Source organism: Carassius gibelio, chromosome B7 (genome assembly GCF_023724105.1).
Source record: "Carassius gibelio isolate Cgi1373 ecotype wild population from Czech Republic chromosome B7, carGib1.2-hapl.c, whole genome shotgun sequence".
Taxonomy (NCBI): domain Eukaryota; kingdom Metazoa; phylum Chordata; class Actinopteri; order Cypriniformes; family Cyprinidae; genus Carassius; species Carassius gibelio.
In genome coordinates this window covers 33511106-33529981 of record NC_068402.1, presented here as the reverse complement: position 1 = coordinate 33529981, position 18876 = coordinate 33511106, and the positions used below count along the sequence as shown (strand labels likewise).

Sequence of the window (18876 nt, the reverse complement as noted above, 5' to 3'; positions counted from 1 at the left end):
TCAGAACTGAGAGAGAGTCTCATGTTTACAATGTGTGCTAAACGAAACCTTATCTCCTCGGTACTGCTTTGGGCTTATGATTGTTTTTAAAAAGTAAACAGTTGCAAATTGTATTTACCCAATTATAGAGACTACAGATAAGCAGCAGGTCATTCCGACCTACTGTAAATTTTTTATTATTTTTAATTTTTTGAATATGGGTTGCAGTAAAAAGTGTTTCTGTGCATGTTGAAATTAAGTGATGTGATGTTACATTCAGCCAAGTATGGTGACCCATACTCAGAATTCGTGCTCTGCATTTAACCCATCCAAAGTGCACACACACACAGCAGTGAACACACACTCGGAGCAGTGGGCATTGATTATTTAGGCTGCGGTGCCAGGGGTGCAGTTGGGGGTTCGATGCATTGCTCAAAAGCACCTCATTCGTGCTATTGCTGGCCCAAGATTCAAACCCACAACCCTAGGGTTAGGAGTCAAACCTTCTAACCACTAGGCCACAACTTTCCCACAAAAGGGGAAGTGAGGTCTGTGCTGTGAGGTCTATTTTATTTTAGATAAATACGATAACAAAGTCATATCAGTCATATGTATGTCATGTTAAACCAAATAACCAAATATTTTTGTTGCATAAAATAATCAATGGTTGTGAATAGCATTTCTACAGTTCTATTGGAAACTATAAACATTAATTTTAAATTAAAGTCAATCCATGCTGATACTGTCAATATGTTCGGTTTCATGTAATCACAATGAATTCTACAATAAAATATATATTTTCTATATTCAATAAACATAGTTTCTAGTATATTTTAGTATTCATTATGATTGGAATGTATGCCGTTCTGCCAATAAATTGTGAACAAATGGGCATTTGCCTGCATTGTGCTAAACATGCTGAGAACCTGAACCTGAAAAACATAAGTTTATGTTACAAAAAAAAAAAAAGGAAAAAAAAAAAGGCCACAGATTGGACAGTAATTTGTTACAAATAATAGTCATGCAGTCAGCCCATGATAGCATGAGCCAAACAAATCCTAATTTCCACAGTTTCTCATTTATTTATTTGGCGAAATATCCAATAGTTTAGTTTTATTAATTTTAATTTTACTGTTGTCTTTAGTTTTAACTAATTAAATTTTTTTTTTGTACATCAAGTTCAACTAAATAAAAATGAGAAATGTTGCTTATTTATTCGTTTATTATTATTATTATTATTATTATATCCATGAGATGTGCTAAATTTAGCTTCATTTGCTGATACTACAACAGGAGGTTGTTATTATTTTTGGTTATTTTCAACCCAACTTATTCAATATGCTTTTGTAACATTACAGGACACAACATTCACTTATAGGTTATAATAAACCAATGTTCTTGACCTTCAACATTTAAAGATAACCACCATGATAATGTAGATATGAAATAAGAACACATGATCACTGCACTGATAAAACAAATTGGCCTTTTCCCAAGCCATAGCCATATGCAGACGTTACACGGTCTCTCTCGTTTCCAACAGAAGAGAAAAAACTTTGAATCAAACCCATTTGTAGCACATGAGAGCCACTAATCTCTTAGCCACAGCTTCGACAGAGCATGCTGTTTCAAACATCACTTCAGAGAATGCATGCAAAGTTACTGCTGATTTCTCTGTAGTGCCCTTTCTTTTCATTACTGGAATTTGGACACAGCCATTTAATTTGTGGTCAGACCTATTTTAACTGTTTTGAATAAAAGCTGCAAATCACATCCTTCCATTATATTTGTTGTGGTAACTGTCGTAACGTATAAAATTAATATGTGCTAACTGTGCCTTTTGTTTCCTCAAGTAAAACATTTAGCCTACTGCTTCAAGTTTATCATAAATGTATGATAAAGTCCTAAGAAACATCTTTTTAAAAGATAAGATGAGAGCAGTGTTCCTAAGAAGACTTGAGTAGGCTATACTCAAACAAGAATTAATGTCTTATGGCACATAATTAACCGACATCATAAACTGTCAAAGGCCATTGAGTAACAACTCTGAGAATACATTGGATGCTGAACTAAAGCAGAGCAATTAAATCCAATGCTGTAAACCCGATCACCCATCATAAATCTCCTTAAAGTTATCATTTTCAATAAAAAGATTTCACACCCCATATCCCAGCTTATAATAAATGCTGATGTTTCAGCTGACAAACTGACTTTGTGTAGCCCCGCCCCTTTTCAGCTCTGCTCTCATTGTCTTCGGTTTTTTGGTTAACTGCTGATTTTACAATCTTCCCAGCCTACTGGCATTTGTTACGACATCCGCTTCAAACATTAGGCCTACAATGCAAATGATAACTTTCGTTAACTCTACAATAAAATCCACTTCACTTCAACAGCATTGCTATAGAGCTACCGCAAAAACGGAAGTTCAGAGATAAATTCTAAAGATGGCTGTGCACTTGTTCCTCTGATGCATGTTCTGTACACTAAATAGCTTATATTTGAACAAACAACCAACCTTAAGGGGATACTCCATCCCATATTAAAATGTTGCCATTAATAACATACCCCATGTCATTCTAAATCTGTAAAAGCTTCGTTCGGAACACAGTTGTATATATTTTGGATGAAAACCAGGAGTCTTATAGACTGCCAAATAAATTACACTGTCAAGGTCCAGAAAAGTATAAAAGATATTGTCAGAATATTCCATCTGCCATCAGTGGTTCAACTGTAACATTATGAAACAATAAATGGCAATAAAGCTCATTTTGAATACTTTTTGTACGCAAATAAATACAAAATAATGACCTGAATTATGAGCTGAAGGCGGGCAATGTATGCTCTTCTGGGTCAGCTGCGCCTGGAGGATATGTTTTCTATGTGTATTTACGCTTTAATTTGAAAGAAAACAGTGCATCCTTGTGTCCCGGCTGACACAGAAGAGCGTGCTTTGCCTGCGTTCAGTTCATATTCTCCAAAATGGCATTATGGGGATGTGGAGAGAAACAGAGGAGACAAATTGTTGACTAAAGTCATTAGTTTTGTTTTCTTTATTTTTGTGTTAAGAAAATGAACTAAGCTTTTACATGTTTGGAACGACATGAGAGTAAGTGATTAATTACAAAATTGTAATTTTGGGGTAAGGTAGTGATGTTTGGTGCATAACTTGTAACATATATATTGCCTCAAATTATGTCTTGCTAAGGTAAGAAATGCTTCCAGTTTTACCCGGTCAGTATTTTACCAGGCAAAAAGAAATATCCTAAAGACTCACTTTCAAGGAAACTGAGCTGTGTAATGAGACTTACGTGTAAGAAACATTTGCAACCACTTACACAAGGTACAAAACCTATCACGGGTGTAACCATTTAAAATGTATACGTACCATTTAAATAATATGTACACTTTAGGTATATGGACCTTTAAACTACTAATATAGGAGTAAATAAGGTACTTCTTTTAGATACCATATACAGTAGATATCAAAACTGTACATTGCCCTTTCTGAACTTTACTCTCAGTAGTTATAGTAGTAATAGTAATAGTTGTCAGACTTCAGCACAGAAGTCAACTATAACCTATATGACATGCAAAGATTCGTCACATGGTGGCAGTGCTGTCTTTAGAAACAAGTAACAAGCGGGGAAAAGCCATTCTAACAGTTTATGAAATAAGATGAATTATTTGGGTTCTGTAGAGACCCTAACCCTGCATTAAACCTACCCCTCACACAAAACTTTCTGCATTTTTAGATTTTAGATTTATAAGCCTGTTTCCTCATTGGGACCAACAAGGACAATGATTTTGAATATTGCCATCTTTGTGGGGACATTTGGACCCCATAGCCTACACTGTTAAAAATGTTCCTTTATTTTTACAGTAAGTTACTGGCAGCATGTACGGTTACCAATGTACTGTAATTGAACTTTACAGTGTGTAAAATAGAGTACTGTATAACTAAAAAAACTGTATTGTACTGTATATTCACATATTCAGCAGTAGTTAAAGAATGCATAAAGAGACTAATATCATATATTAAACATGAATGTGAAAACAACTTAAAAATGGCAACTTCTCTTTTTTGGGACACAACAATATACACAAAAAGTGTAAAAAAAAAAAAACGTTTTACAGCTTTAAGCTATGACTACAATGAACAGTTCAGGAGATCTTACGAGTCATTTACATCGCATATATCACAATAGCCTGTTTTACAGGATGTCTATCAAATTACCATAATAATTCAGTCACCAGATGCCTTTTTTTTTTACAAATTGACTTAAAAATATGAAACATAAAAATACATTTTTTTCTGAGAGCCAACAATTTTCATAGTGTATAAAGCTAGGTTTACTATATGATGCTATATTAGGAACAATAAATTACAAAGTCTACAGCTTTAAGCTATTTGTTTTCTACTTCAGACCTACTCAATTGTCACAAACAATCAAGAATAGATCATTTTATATAATCATGTTACTATGTAACAATAGCCCTTTTTTTTACAGAATGTCTATAAACATATCATAAAAAATAATGTAAGGATGATAAATAATGTTGGCATAGGATTTGTAAGAAAAATATTGATTAATCTCAAATATCTTTACAAAAGAAAATAAGATTTTTTTTTTTAAATCCTACTCCCTAAAAATGAGTTGTTTGATTATTTTAATGTCCATTTTAGGTAGATTTATCATGGATGAAAAGCCCATGCAGGTCCATATGAATAGCAGTGTCAATGGTAGCGCGACCAATCTCTTTAAAGGACTTAGCATCCAGGACCACCAGGAAAGGGGGCTTTTGGGGATTGAATGAAACCACAGAAGACAGGATAACACCTGGAATTGAAGAAAAAGCACTTATGTTATGTCAAGATAACATGACTATAAAAGATTTGCTCTAATTGTAAGCTGCCTAATCATTATGGAACATCACACCTGACCAGTTTGGTTCACTCTACATAGGCAGCTTCTCCATGTGCCACACAAATAGCAAAAAGCATGGGTGACTCAACTTGCAATTGATTTAAACATAGTTCAATCACAATTACTTTCTCAGTAGTTTCAGTATGGATAAGTTGTATTTGGACTAGATCTGCAACACGCTGCTGTATGGAATTGCTACATACTTCCAATAGATACACAGGCACACTTCTATGAGCATTGTAATATACATCAATCCTGTAGCAGTGGAACTAGGGGAGGTAGAGGGTCTCAAAGCAACTGTTAGGCTGATGATACACCTGGCAACTTCCTCCAACATTTTTTGAGCAATGTTGCTTGAGCACTTCTCCATTGAGAATGGGTAACAAATTTCTATCTGGATCCTTTAGATCGGTCGTGGGCCCTGTGTCTCACCTGGTCGCCTGCTGATGGCAACATTAGCCAAAGTTGCCCTGCAACATTGTTTAAAGTGTTGCCCCGTATGTCATCAGCTTTAGAGTTTTTTTGCGGAACCATCTTACAACAAATACTGAAACAAACTATTTAAATGAGCAAGCAATCTCTAGGATAAGCAGAGGCCAACACTGCAAAAAAAAAAAATATATAAATAAAGGCTTATCTCAGTTAGTATTTTTGTCTTTTTTCGAGTCAAAATATCTAAATTGCATAAGATATTTAGTCTTATTTCCAGTTTAAAAACTAAATTGTATTTAACAAAATGCACTTATTTTAGTTAAAATAAGTAAAATAATCTTCCAGAGTGGTAAATAAAATACTTATGTTAAGAATATTTTACTTACCCCACTTTTAATTGTTTTATGCAAAATGCACTTAAAATCAAGGTTTTTTTTTACCCATGGAAACATGGAAACCCATGGAATTTTAAGATATTTTACTAGAAACCAGACATAAATACTAAGATAAGCCTTTTTTTGTTGCTTTTAATCAGCTTGTGCCATGCAATAAATTATGTGCGTGCTGCATTTAAAGACTAGGTTTTTTTTTTTTCAAATCTTTTCTTATGCATAAATCTTATCAATATTTAGCAAAGATGTCAAAGGTGTCTAAAAAATGCTCACCCTCATCTTCTTCAACAGCATCTGGAGATGCCACAAACACTGGCTCAGACGGGTAACATTCCTCCTCTATCCACACTTGGTGTGTCCTGGTAGCTATGTCCACTTTTGCAATCTATGTAACAAGAGGTCATATTACTGAATTATGGCATTTTATGGTGCCAACAACAGCAAGGTATTTGGTTTAAAATAAATGCAAAACATTTACCTTGCTTGGATATGGTGACCAATCCACCCTGGTGCCATAGAAGTACCTGTACTTCTTACTGTTGAATTTGTAGTTAATCCCTGGCAATTCTAAACCTGTTATTATTCAAGAAACAATGGTAAAAATTAGGTGTGGGGGGGGGGGGGGGTACATAAAAATGATAAAGTTCCGAATATAGGAATCACCCTCAAAAATAGTGTCAGGGGTGCAGTAGATGGAGCCGTCCTGCTTCAGCACTGCTGTGGCTGTTGTGTCCTGTAACTTCACCAGGTTGGTGTCTGGTGGAGCTTCCTGATTGCATGAGAGAAAAGATTTGTTATTCTATGAAAAGTGATATGGTAAAGTAAAGCTTAAATTGGATATGGAATTTCGTCTCAATTCAGTTTGATTCTATTCAGTGGTATTGATACAATGAATAATTATTTACAGAAATATGCTAAGACTTCTCCTGTTTTATCCAATTTATCCACAGATCTACATACTGTTCAAGACTGTTTACTGTTTTTGTGTGTTTATGTCTTGCCTATAATACAGCATATTCTAAACAACTATTAAATTTCATCATGATTTGAATTAGAATTATTTTCAGAATAATGCATTTGCAGTTTTCCTCTTAATGTTTCCTGCTTTACCTCGTCTATGTTGAGAGGAAGGACAAACCGTTGACATGTTGGTCTAGAGAAGTCCTTGTTGTTCTCTATAAATTTGTCAACGTCTTGCTTCATGTTGTGTATGTAGAACATATCGTACAGATTGCTGTCCTGGTATGTGATCAAGTCAAAGACAACATGTCCATCTTCTTCATAAGCATTGATGTGATGGAAGACCACAAATGCGTCTGTGTAGTACTTTGTGCTCACAGTTTTCCCAGTCCTCTTACTGACCAGATGGATCAGTGTCTATATGGTGATCAAAACCAATAGTTAGACTTATTTTTATGAACGAATGGAGTACTGTTTTACACAAAACAGAAGACTTTTTTCTCACAATGTCATCTTTGTCGAATTTAAGGCAACTGCCCCAGTTGACATCCCTGAAGTAAGCTGTGGCCAGTTTGAGGATATCCAGCTTGAAGGCCTGCTCTACAAAGATAATGTAGTTCTCCGTCATGCCGAAGCTGTGGAAGTAGCTCGGATACAAGGTGGAGCGGAAAGGAATGGAGCAAATTTGTTCCACCTTCGCAAGAGCTGGCTTCTTCTCTTTATCTGAAATCAGAAATGTATGCATTGTTTAGCTGTTACTTCTGAAATATGATACATTTTATACAATAACACTTGTGGTGTAATTAAGATGTCTACTGCCACACCAAAGCTTAACAACTCATTACGGAAAAACAGCTGAGAACAGCCTAAGCTGATTTACTGCTTCGACTGGTCTACCAAGCTGGTTTTAAAGTGGTTTTGGCCACTTATTTAGCAGGTCAGGCTGGTCTTAATAGGTTTTTAGCTATTTTTTATTTTTTTAATTTTGTATATATATATATTAGGGGTGTAACGGTTCACAAAATTCACGGTTCGGTTCGATACGATACACTGATGTCACGGTTCGGTTCGGTTCGGTTCGATACGTTTTAGATACAGCAAAATGTAAAAACATCTCAACTTTTCAGAATGCCGCAAGCGCACCGCGGGTCATGTGACAAGAACTAACCAATCAGCTTCATCCTTTCCCGTAACAACGTTGAGAGCTCAGCCAAGATGAAGGAACAGCTGATCATAGTTGTATATGGATTGCAATTTTGAAATAAATTCAGTAGCAGAGCTACTGCAAGCGATTTTTAGAGCTGCAAATCCATTTATCCTTCGCTGAAATTTCCGCGTCTCATGGAGAGAGCACGTCATTGTTGCTTAGCAAAGACAGACGCCTCATGAGCGCTTCTGCCCGAGCGCTTTGGAAAGGAGGAGAAAGACGCGCTTATCGTTTTCCATGCGTTTTTAGGCACGATATGTGAACGGCCCCTAAGGCGCTCGCTCACTCAGCACGCGCTGAAGGCTCGTTGAAAAATGTCTAATGCATTTAACAGACCAGAAATATAAGATCCTAAAATAACCAACAGGTCTGGTGTTTGGGTTGGATTCCCTGTAAGCTATAGTGTCTAAATGCTGCAGGGATAGTTTGCTGCGTGCATGTTTCTCCTTTTTTTCGTCTTTTCCCAGATAGTACTGACGCATATATCCCAGATATTCCCGCTGTTTTTTTTTTTTTTTTTTTTTGTAATCCCGCTGGTGTACCCTGTCATGTTGCAGATGCGACATACCGTTGTTTTTTTATCCACCACTCTCTTGCCATCACCATTATAGCTTAAAGGGAATCCAAAGTGCACCCAAACACCAGACCTGTTGGTTATTGGAGGATCTTCTCATTTCTAGTCTGTTAAACGCATTGGCTATTTTGCAACGAGCCTTCAGCGTGTACTGAGTGAGCGAGCGCCTGCTGAGTAGCCTAACATAAACATATAAGATGGTGTTTTTTTCTTCTTCGGGAGTGTCAGGGGCGTTGCCTGTTACGTTGTTTGGGTTATTGGGCTACCTTGTTGAACGCATATCATTATATTTCTTTCTCTCTCTCTCTCTCTTTTTTTTTTTTTTTCAAATATAGTTAATTACTCCAACGAACCGTTCGGTATACATAATGCGTACCGCGTACCGAACCGAAAGCGTCGTACCGAACGGTTCAATACGAATACGCGTATCGTTACACCCCTAATATATATATATATATATATATATATATTTTTTTTTTTTTTTACTGAATCAACTGGTTTTAGCAAACAAATGCAAACATGCTAACAAGCTAGTAACCTGCTAATCTGGCTAGAAACATGCCAGCGAAATGCTAGTAAGTTGCTAATCAAGCTTGCAAAATGCTAGTCATTTGATAATCATGCTGGAAACGTTGTAGCGACATGCTAGACACTTACTAATCATGCTAGCATCATGTTAGTAACTTACTAATCATGCTAGCAACATGCTATAGAAACATTTAAACATAATGCTAGTTACTTGTTAATAATACTAATTATTATGAATGAATGAAGGTCAGTATACTCCTGAAGAATGGAGCATTGCCAACTGTTTGTGATCTAGGTACACCCCAGAAGTAAGTATCACATGTTAGTTTTGCAAATTGCCTTTCTGAAAGAACTTCTTGGCACTTTGTAAGGCCAATATTGTTAAAGCAACCATTGTCTGTCTGTTTTCACTGATGCTGAGTTCACATGCTACCAGAATGATCGTAAACAGGAATGTGGGAGTTAAAATATACAGTTATTTAAAGATAACAGGCTTGTACTAATAGTGGAGTCTTTATTTGCAAAGGCCATCACCGATATTTGCCCTGAGCTTGAGCACTTGAAGCTCCGCCCTCTTCTCTGGGAGTACCAGCTCATTTGCATATAGAAGGAAAGATGAAAATGGCACGTTCTGGATCATATCCTAATAAGTGGCAATTTTAACAAGCTATAAAAATTATCTGTAAGGTATCTTGAGCTAAAACTTCACACACACACACACACGCACACGCACACACACACACACACACACACACTGGGGACATCAGAGACTTATTTTACATCTTGTGAAAAGGGGCATAATAGGTCCCCTTTAGGCTTTTAAAACTACTTCAAATTGTCTGGCTAGGCTTTTTCAAGCCAACTTAAAGTTTGCCTACAAACTTTGCTATCAAGTTTCTATATAAAATAATAAAAATATAAAAACAAATATTTCATTTTGGGCTATAAAGTCTTCAAGTTGTCTAAGAATATTTGTAGACATGATAACTTTTATTAAGTTTAGCATTTGGACATATTTCGATATTATAAATAACTACTTTGTGGCTGATTTGTAATTTTTTATTGTGAAGTTCACAACTCTGACTATTATTTATGCCATTTCTAATCATGTCTATGTTTTTTGTATTCATACAGCAAAGGGCCACAATAGTCACCAATTGTATACATTTCTCTTGTTACCTGTGGCATTGGCTGGCACCTTGAAAATAACATATTTTGGTCTTCCGAAATTCATGATGGCAGTGCCCATGTTGTACGTGTTCCCTTCTTCATCATAGTGAGGGTGTGCAGTTGCCAAGTTAATGGCAATGTGGTTTCTGTAGTTAGTCTACAATGATAATAAAGACATATTTATCTGTAGTGGCATGAGAAAAACATCTTGAGATGCAGCAGACAAACAAATGAATGAATGAACAGATATGGACTTACTCTTCCTAATGTTTCTAATGTCAGTGGGTCAATTTGGTTTATGTAGTTCACTTCTGATGATGCGTAATAATCTTCACCATATTTTATGATGTTTATGAGATTATTATCTGTGAAATCCGGAATGGCGTTCATCAAGTAACTGAAGGCTCTACAAAGCAATACAAAGTAATTTACCAGGTCATTTTGATTGGACTCTTAATACAAAATTAAAATGGTTTAGAAGGAATGACCGTTTACTTGGAGAATATATTCTTGCAGGGATCTGGATAAACCATGGTTCCAAATTCAGACACAACGATCCTATTGGCAGCTATGTTCTTTTTATATGTTTCACTATTCAAGAATTTACTTCTGTAAAATACATCCCCTGAAAAAAAAAAGAGTTTTATTGTTTATGATGCATCCAATACTCTATACATACAGTAAAATAGCACATGCACTTTGCAGATTTTGCAACAGTTTTCAGCGTAGTACTGCACTTTCCATGAATGTAATTTAAAAGGTTATTTTTCACCCAATTTACCGTCTTTAAATGTGAAACTGTGGATGAGTGCCATTCCATCAAACCAGTGCTTGTAAGAAGTGTTACCAACTGAGAACAGACCAGGACCATTTCGCAAGAGTGTCCCCTGAAGCCATGGCGGGATGGAGCCTGAATGAAAAAAAAAAGACCATTTAATGTTTAAATCTCACATTAAGGCTTTCAGCAAATCTATCAAACGTGAGGCAAGAAGGCGGAAAATTACAATATTTGGAAAGACAATTAATGAACTGATCAGTTCACAATGGAACAAGTTCTGTTATTTTTCCAAATTGTGAAATAGGCACACAGGGTCTCTCTCAAACCCTCTAGGGCCACTGACAGTTCAAAATGTTTGTGTAAATTTGATCTAATAACTTTAGTCCTGAAAGACTGCTCTTCAGTTGCCTCAAGACAATGAATCAGTTTCCTAAACTTTGCCTATGCAGCATTGTTTGACTGCATCTTCTAATCTTCTGATAGCTTTATTATGATTTATTTACAGAAAAAAAACTCACTTTTTATAATAAGTATCTCATTTTATATTTATCTTTTTAGATGACATTGCTGTCATAGCTCACGGTAGATCTGAATTTATAGGATAATATGTACGAATTTAAAGTAAATGCAGTGAAAATGAATGAAATTCTTACTTCCAGAACAGACTCTTGCACTCTAAAGATACGACATCCCCAGTATGCTATTCTGAATTAAACAAATTAATATAAAGCCATAAGCTATAAATATACATATGTCACCATAAAACGTTTTTGAGTATTTCAATAAAATGCTAATATTTTAACAACATCTGTTTTTTAACGCTCACACGCTGGATCATGGTCATTCATGGTCAGAATCGATTCGAGTCGTGCCAATGGTTTTGTGAAGCTGTTCAAACGATTCATTTAAAAGATCCGCTTCAGGTGATCGACTCGTTCGCGAGTCAGAACTAATTTCATTCCTTTTCCGTAGAAAAAAAAAGCCGATGACACATGTGGATGTGTAATTTCTTTCAGAAATGTGTATTTGTAAATACACACTGATATTTCGGAATCAGAATCATCTGTTTTCATTGCTCTTGCGGCTAAGCTAACATCTGCTTGAGGAGTCTTGATGATACAGCTATGTTTTTTTGTTTATGTTTTGTTGCGAAAAAATGTTGTTCAGTGAAACAGAAACATTACCTGTCATATCTGCTTTAAGCGGCTCCGGCGTCTCCACCCCGTTTCTCCAGAAAAACGACAACATGCTGAGCTGAAGCTGAGCTCTTACACTGACATGGCTGTATTGTACAGTATCTGATGCGTTTGTGAATCATTATATAACAGTTGGAGAGTTCCGCTAAGGTCACACGCTTAGTTGAGGCAAGTTCACGAGCTATTAGCCTGCTTACTCTGCAGAACATTTCATGCAGATAGTGGGGTCTTGTTGCAGTTGCTTTTAAATGCAATGTTAATGCATGTATATACAGCCAGATCTGATAATAAACGAATGAATTCAAAAGTCTGAGATATGAAAAATTATGTACATTACACACATTTTTTTGTTGTGTTTTTACATTTGTTTAAGAAAGCCTTTTATATTTTTAATTTACTTTTATTGCATTTTTTTAAATACATACATACATAGGCTACAAACATATTACAATATTTTGACCTATAGGGTAAATGGCTTGATTGTTGCCTGTCTAACAGAATTAAGGTTAATTGCACAATCAATGTACCTGCATGATAAACAAATAAACCAGGCCTTTCAGTACACAAACATCAATGCACTTTTACCTCAGACTAAGATAAATAGTTTTTGCTTTGATAAGAGTTTAGTTGTAAGCCAGCAATGTTATTTGAGATTTTCAATTGTGGGTCATGATTAGAATTTTTTATGATAATTTTAAGGTCAAATTTTTTCGGGAGACTTTATTTTTACACAGGATATCTTTATAATGAATGTCTTTTCTCAATATTTTGTATTAATTGATGAGTTAACCTGCAATTGATTTTGACCTGTTTTTGACCTATGAGAATTGATTTGAACTGCGTTTGATCAGTAAGAACAGACTTGTTTTGGTACATTTGTATATGATCATAATCTCAGATCTGTTATAGGCATCGTCTCATTTCTTGCACATTTCTAGCATCATCTGTAGCTACTTCATCATGCAGACGCAATAACATACGTGTTTCCAAATGTCTCAAATGCCATTTTTCCGAGAGGACTATGTTGATACATAAGAGATAAAAAAAAAAAAATGTCTGTATAGCCCCTTAAAATGGGAACTTTGGTTAGTCCAGGTTTCTTGACCTCATATCTAACAATACAAATCTTAAAACATTGGCATATTTTGACTTAATTAAAATCTAATTAATAGTACTAAAAGCTATTTGTGATTTCAAATATTGTTGCTGACTGCAGTCAACCTCATTACCCAAGCTATTTTTAGAAAAAAGAAACAAATAAATACAAATTTCTTCTGAGAACTGTAAATACTACAAACTCCTGGCCCCAAACTAAATGACAGAAGTCCTGTTACTTGCAAAATTGTAATGCATTCTTGCATACGTACACTTAATTACTTTTCTCTGTTTGATTCTTCTGTTTACTCAAAGTTTTATTCCTTAAAATCAGCCAAATCAGGGACATAAACAAATTTTGGTAAAAGGGTTGTAATTCTAAACATCATATAAATATAGTCAGAAATTCAGCATCATATAATATTTTGTTTGACTTCCTAAGATTTATACAATCAACAACAAAAAATTTTTTAAGAATTACATGAACCTTTTTGTACCCTAAGTGCCATAAACAATAAACACATTTTTTTTTTGAATTTCAGGCTTGTCACTTAAGATTTAATATATATTTGAAAAATAGTTTTATGCATCCAGTCCCAAACCTTTATATGGTGTATTATTAAAATTATATTGCAAAATGATTCGGTTTCTTGTTTCCGGTCAAGAGCACTGCCACGGACTGCAGGTGTGTCAGCCTGCTGCCAATATTTCATCTTTTGGAGAGCCATGCCCTGTGCTGGGAAGCCATTTTTCAGTAGAATATCATTCCAAATATGGTCAGAACTCTTTTGTTCCCACCCATTATGAAAGATGATGTAACACTAGATTTTCCTTTCATAAAAACACATATCTGATGTTGATAATATGGCGCATTATCGTCTCTTATGTATTACACACTGTGACCTTTAGACAGTATGTTTATTACCCCAGTACGTGTCTGATTGCATGGATTCATGTGTGACTGTCAGCTTATCTGTTGCACAATTCTTAATATATTTAGAACTGTTGGTCAAAAGAACATTTTCTCCTCAAGTTCATGAAGGTGTTCTATAGCAGATAAATCACAGTTTTAGCTCATCACATTAACTATGAATATATTCCACTAGCTTCATAACCAGAGTCCTGTGAGTATTATTTTATTGTTTGAAACCCAGCACATCTGTATTTATTTATTTATTTACATAGAAATAAATGCTACTTGGTTTGATATTATCTAATGCATTCTTACCTGAAACAAGCGAGAAATATGCACAGATCAAACACCATTTACAAGTGAAAAACAATCCAAGACTTTCTTAACAAATACTGTAATATTTTATCAAGCTGTTTGGACTCTCATTCTGATGGCACCAATTCACTGCAGAGGATCCATTGATGAACAAGTGATGTAATGATAAATGTCTCCAAATCTATTCTGATGAAGAAACAAACTAATCTACAACTTGAATGGCCCAAGGGCAATTTAGTTACATTTTTGGGTGAACTTTTACTTTAAATGCTTTTGGGGACCACCAAATTAGATAAAGCTTTGTCCTTGTTATACATATGCCTACTTCTATATAGTAAAAAAAAAACTGATTTGCATAATTACATTCAGCTACCCTTAACCAAACCCTAACCCTATTATCTACATGATGTAAATTGATTTTACTCTGTATTTGTGTAATTACACTGTATCAATGACACATAAAATAAGGTGTAACCCTAAATTACGTTGTGCATCTTGAAATTTAAAGGCTATTACTTCACCCCAAAGTGAAAATTTTGTCATTAATCACCTACCCCCATGACAAGCTTTGTTCGTCTTCAGAAAACACAATTTAAGATATTTTGGATGAAAACCAGGAGGCTTGTACGGGAGGCAGAAGTGTCATTTTGGAGAATATACACTGAACCCAAACTGTATGCTATCCTGTGTCAGCCTCGACACAAGGATTTGTTTTCTAAGTGTATTTACACTTTGATTTGAATGAAAACAGTACATCTCTGCAGCGTGGCTGACACAGAGGAGCCCAAACTGCCTGCATTCAGCAGATGTTCTCCAAAATTGTGCTGCAGTGATGTGGAGATTCTCGTTTTCTTTGCATACAAGAAGTATTCTCGTCGATTCATAACTTTACAGTTAAACCACTGATGGCAGATGGACTTTTCTGACGACATCTTTCATACTTTTCTGGACCTTGACAGTGTATTTTTCTTGGCAGTCAATGGGACAGTCACAAGCCATGGGATTGGAACGACATGGTGGTAAGTGATTGCTGACAAAATTTTAATTTTGGGGTGGAGTATCCCTTTAAGACCCTGGTTGATTGATGCCAAATGTGTTCTCTCTTAGCTGTCAAAGGCAGCTTATCTGGATCTGCTAGATACACAGTTCAAATTGTTGATACGTCCAGTACTGAGGATTGTTCAGTCCAGCCGCTTTTGCCGACCACGGTCTCTTCACCATCTCATATTACTGCAAATCACTCAACTCTGTAACTCTGTAATAATCCCTCCCGCATTAGTATCCCTCTTGTGGGTGATGTTCTCTCTCCTTAAGATTCATCTTTTTGCAAAAGGGTCCTGTATTTTCTGCTTCAAAGCTGCCAAGGTGAGAAATTAATTGTTTTTTTTTATCTAAATTTGGTTCTTCCTGATAAAGGTCAAAACAACCTATGTGTATAAAGGTTAACTTTGTGTACTTTGACCAATTTTGCAGGTAATTATTTTTATTGCGGTGCAGAGCCCATGGTGGAGTCACTTTACCTCCCTCTAGGGAATAAACATAACAACTACAGCCTGATGGTGGTCATCACTGTTAAAAAAGCTGCAGGTGTTACTGTTGACACTGCTGTAACCACTCAGGTTTGTAGTCAAGTTTATTGGTTGATTAGCATCTTCCCAAAAGCAAGTTTAAAAAACACACTTCAATACAGTTCAGCTGAATTGATTAGACAGATGGTTCTTGCTCAGAAAACTGTGCCAAATGTCCTTCAGAAATGGAATAAATCACTGCCAAATTTCAAGAAATTATATTTTCCACTTCAGCCCCAATATTGCCAGATCTGTAACCACTATAAAGTGACCAAACAGCATAGAGAAATAAATATTCAGATAACCAACACATACTTGTTCTTCAAAGGCCAACTCTTAAAACTTTTCAGACTTATATATAAATATGTGGCTATAGTTTTACAAAGTACAATTTTTTTGTTAATATATCTTGTATCATTACTAACCTTAACCCTAATTCAACCCTGTCACAATAAGTTTGGAATCTATATACTTATTAATACTTGATAATATGAACAGATATCGAAGTACATTTTGGTAGTTAGGTTACTACGTTATCTTGTAATAAACCAACCATGAATGAATAAAAAAGTTTGAATAAATAAATATAAAAAAGAACATGTCTTGAATTTGAAAACATTTTGTGTTATAGGAGTACAGCTAAAGAAGACCAAACATTTTGGAAACCAAGTGTTATTTATCAATAATCATAAAAAACTATACAGAAAGTGAATGAATGACTGTGATTCAATAAATGCAAAATGTAATTTTTAAATCCTAATTGTATGTTTTTTTTCTTCTAATTTCAGTCTGTTTTTAACCTGTGGAACCATTTCCTGAGAATAAGTCAGATAGATAAAATGATATACAGAAAAAAAGAATGACAGAATGATATGACAGAATTATTCACTTACAGCCAAATAAGACCACATAGAGCTCTCTATTTGGGCGTAGCTAACTTCACATTCAGTCAGTGACTTTGAGGCAGAGCTAAGCGCCTACCCATCCTGAAGCAAGACTGCCCCGAGGCTATATGTGGATGCATCCACTTGAGATGCAGTTCATAGTACAGTTCATAGTATGCATGTACCAGTCCAGGTTCCTTAGTTATGAGGTCTTTCGTTTTTTTGGGTGCATCATCGTGATGGGAATCCCATATGAAGTAACTGGACTGTATGAGCAGCTAAAGAAGTGGTGCATTAATGTCCGATGCATGTGCAAACTTGAACAGATATTTTTTTCTTTTTACAGAGTACTGTAATGCCTACCTACCTACCTGCCGAGTTCATTTATAACCCTGCTGCAACACCCCGGTCTTTAATTATCTACTGCTTCTGAAGATATAAATTAGTTGGTTCAGGTGTTCAGGTTCAGGGTTGGGGCTTAAGTTTGCAGGAAGGTACATCTCCATTAACAGCACTGGGCACCCCGAATTAGGCACTATATATTACAAGTTAATAACGTGATGAACAGACTGAAATGAAGGGAATCGTGATTGCCACCATAACTCTCATTTGCAGAAAGCACACATTTAATCTGATCAAAGTTTGACAACTTGTATCCCACTAGTGAAATCTGATGTACGGTTGGAGGCTCTACTCATAAGAACTCTGCTTGAGCCCTGCATTATCCTCAAGACATTTGAAGTTATCCCTATTTATAATCCAGTGCTATGCTACAGTTTTCACCTTTATAATTATTTAATTCAATGTTTATCTCTTTTCCCTCAGTACTCTGAAGAAGAGGAGGAGATCGTAGACCTGATGCAGATCTGCGGTCTTCTTGGCATCAAATGCAAGAAAAAGTAAACTGACGCAGATGCTTCTATGACTACAGCTTCAGTCATGTCATAGAAATGATACTTGTATTTATAACAATGTCACAGACAGTTCAAGCTTTATTGTAAAATGCCTCTTGGTCTTTGGACTTCATCTTTGCATTACATCTATTACATGTCTGAGTAGGTAATAGATGAAAACATAAATTTTTCTTGCTGGGTAGCTTTAAAACAACCTGCGGTAAAATTACTATCTGGGAAATTATAAATTCTGACAACACACTGTGCATCGGTATTGATACATAAAGGGATCTGAATCATATACAGCATTGTTTATGCCCTGCAGGAGAAATAAATTTGCTGCCATGCACTAAATGTCTTTTTTTTTAAGGAAAATTTCAACCATACCAACTGGCTCAGCCAATTACCCCAAGGACTATACATAAAAAAATGGCCTGTGATTGTTTTTCAGGACTCAACTCTTATATTGCTTAAACAAGACAGTAAGCTCATTTAAATGACCATTTACCAAGAAATTAATAGGCCTTTTGGGTGCCCAGCCACAAGCATGCATGTACCAGCAAGAAGACCAAAATCAGTCATTCTTACTAAATATTGAGTGCCGCAACAAACCTATTGAACTAATCAGTATGTCAGATATTTGGGAGTCTATAGCCTTCAAAAGCAAATGCAAAATGATTGTGAACTTTGGTATACTTATTGGACAGCATTACTGATAGCAATGTAAGCATCTAACACTTAACCTACAGATTATATTCAGGTTTTATCAAATTTGGATCAGGTAATCTTGAGACTACTTCTGTAGTTATCAAGCTTTGATATATACACAATATTTATTGTACCATTCCTGAACCCGAAGAGCCACTTTCCTAAAAGTTTAATTGTAAGCGTGCCCCAAACATCTGGCAGTTATTTTTTGAGGCAAGACACAAAAGGTCATTGCAAAAAAGGCTGGCTGTTCATGGAGATCTGTGTCCAAGCACATTAATAGAGAGGCAAAGGGAAGGAAAAGATTTGGTAGAAAAAAAAGTGTACAAGCAATAGGGATAACTGCACCCTGGAGAGGA

At 35.6% G+C, this 18876-nt stretch overlaps 1 protein-coding gene and 1 long non-coding RNA gene across 2 annotated transcripts; one reads left to right on the top strand and one right to left on the bottom strand.

Annotated features, from left to right (window-relative positions):
- Window positions 1-3828: 3828 nt before the first annotated feature.
- Window positions 3829-12269, bottom strand: bco1l (beta-carotene oxygenase 1, like). The gene is made up of 11 exons (XM_052561984.1): window positions 12130-12269; window positions 10949-11077; window positions 10663-10792; window positions 10426-10573; window positions 10177-10324; window positions 7194-7411; window positions 6839-7105; window positions 6392-6497; window positions 6207-6301; window positions 6002-6113; window positions 3829-4817 (listed from the first exon to the last, which is right to left on the bottom strand). The coding sequence occupies exons 1-11, from the start codon at window positions 12191-12193 to the stop codon at window positions 4660-4662; spliced, it is 1575 nt and encodes a 524-aa protein (XP_052417944.1). The 5' UTR covers window positions 12194-12269; the 3' UTR covers window positions 3829-4659.
- A 2295-nt stretch (window positions 12270-14564) lies between these two features.
- LOC127961591 (uncharacterized) lies at window positions 14565-18874 on the top strand. Its single transcript, XR_008154476.1, has 4 exons — window positions 14565-15483; window positions 15572-15829; window positions 15938-16083; window positions 17742-18874. It is a non-coding gene; the product is annotated as an uncharacterized LOC127961591 (long non-coding RNA).
- Window positions 18875-18876: the final 2 nt, after the last annotated feature.

Excerpts from the sequence above, each read along its gene's own strand:
- bco1l (XM_052561984.1), bottom strand. The coding sequence starts at position 12,193 with ATGTTGTCGTTTTTCTGGAGAAACGGGGTGGAGACGCCGGAGCCGCTT. Across the intron at positions 10,793-10,948 it reads CAGTTTCACATTTAAAGACG|GGGATGTATTTTACAGAAGT; the intron begins GTAAATTGGGTG and ends TTTTTTTTTCAG. Across the intron at positions 6,114-6,206 it reads GGTCACCATATCCAAGCAAG|ATTGCAAAAGTGGACATAGC; the intron begins GTAAATGTTTTG and ends CTTGTTACATAG.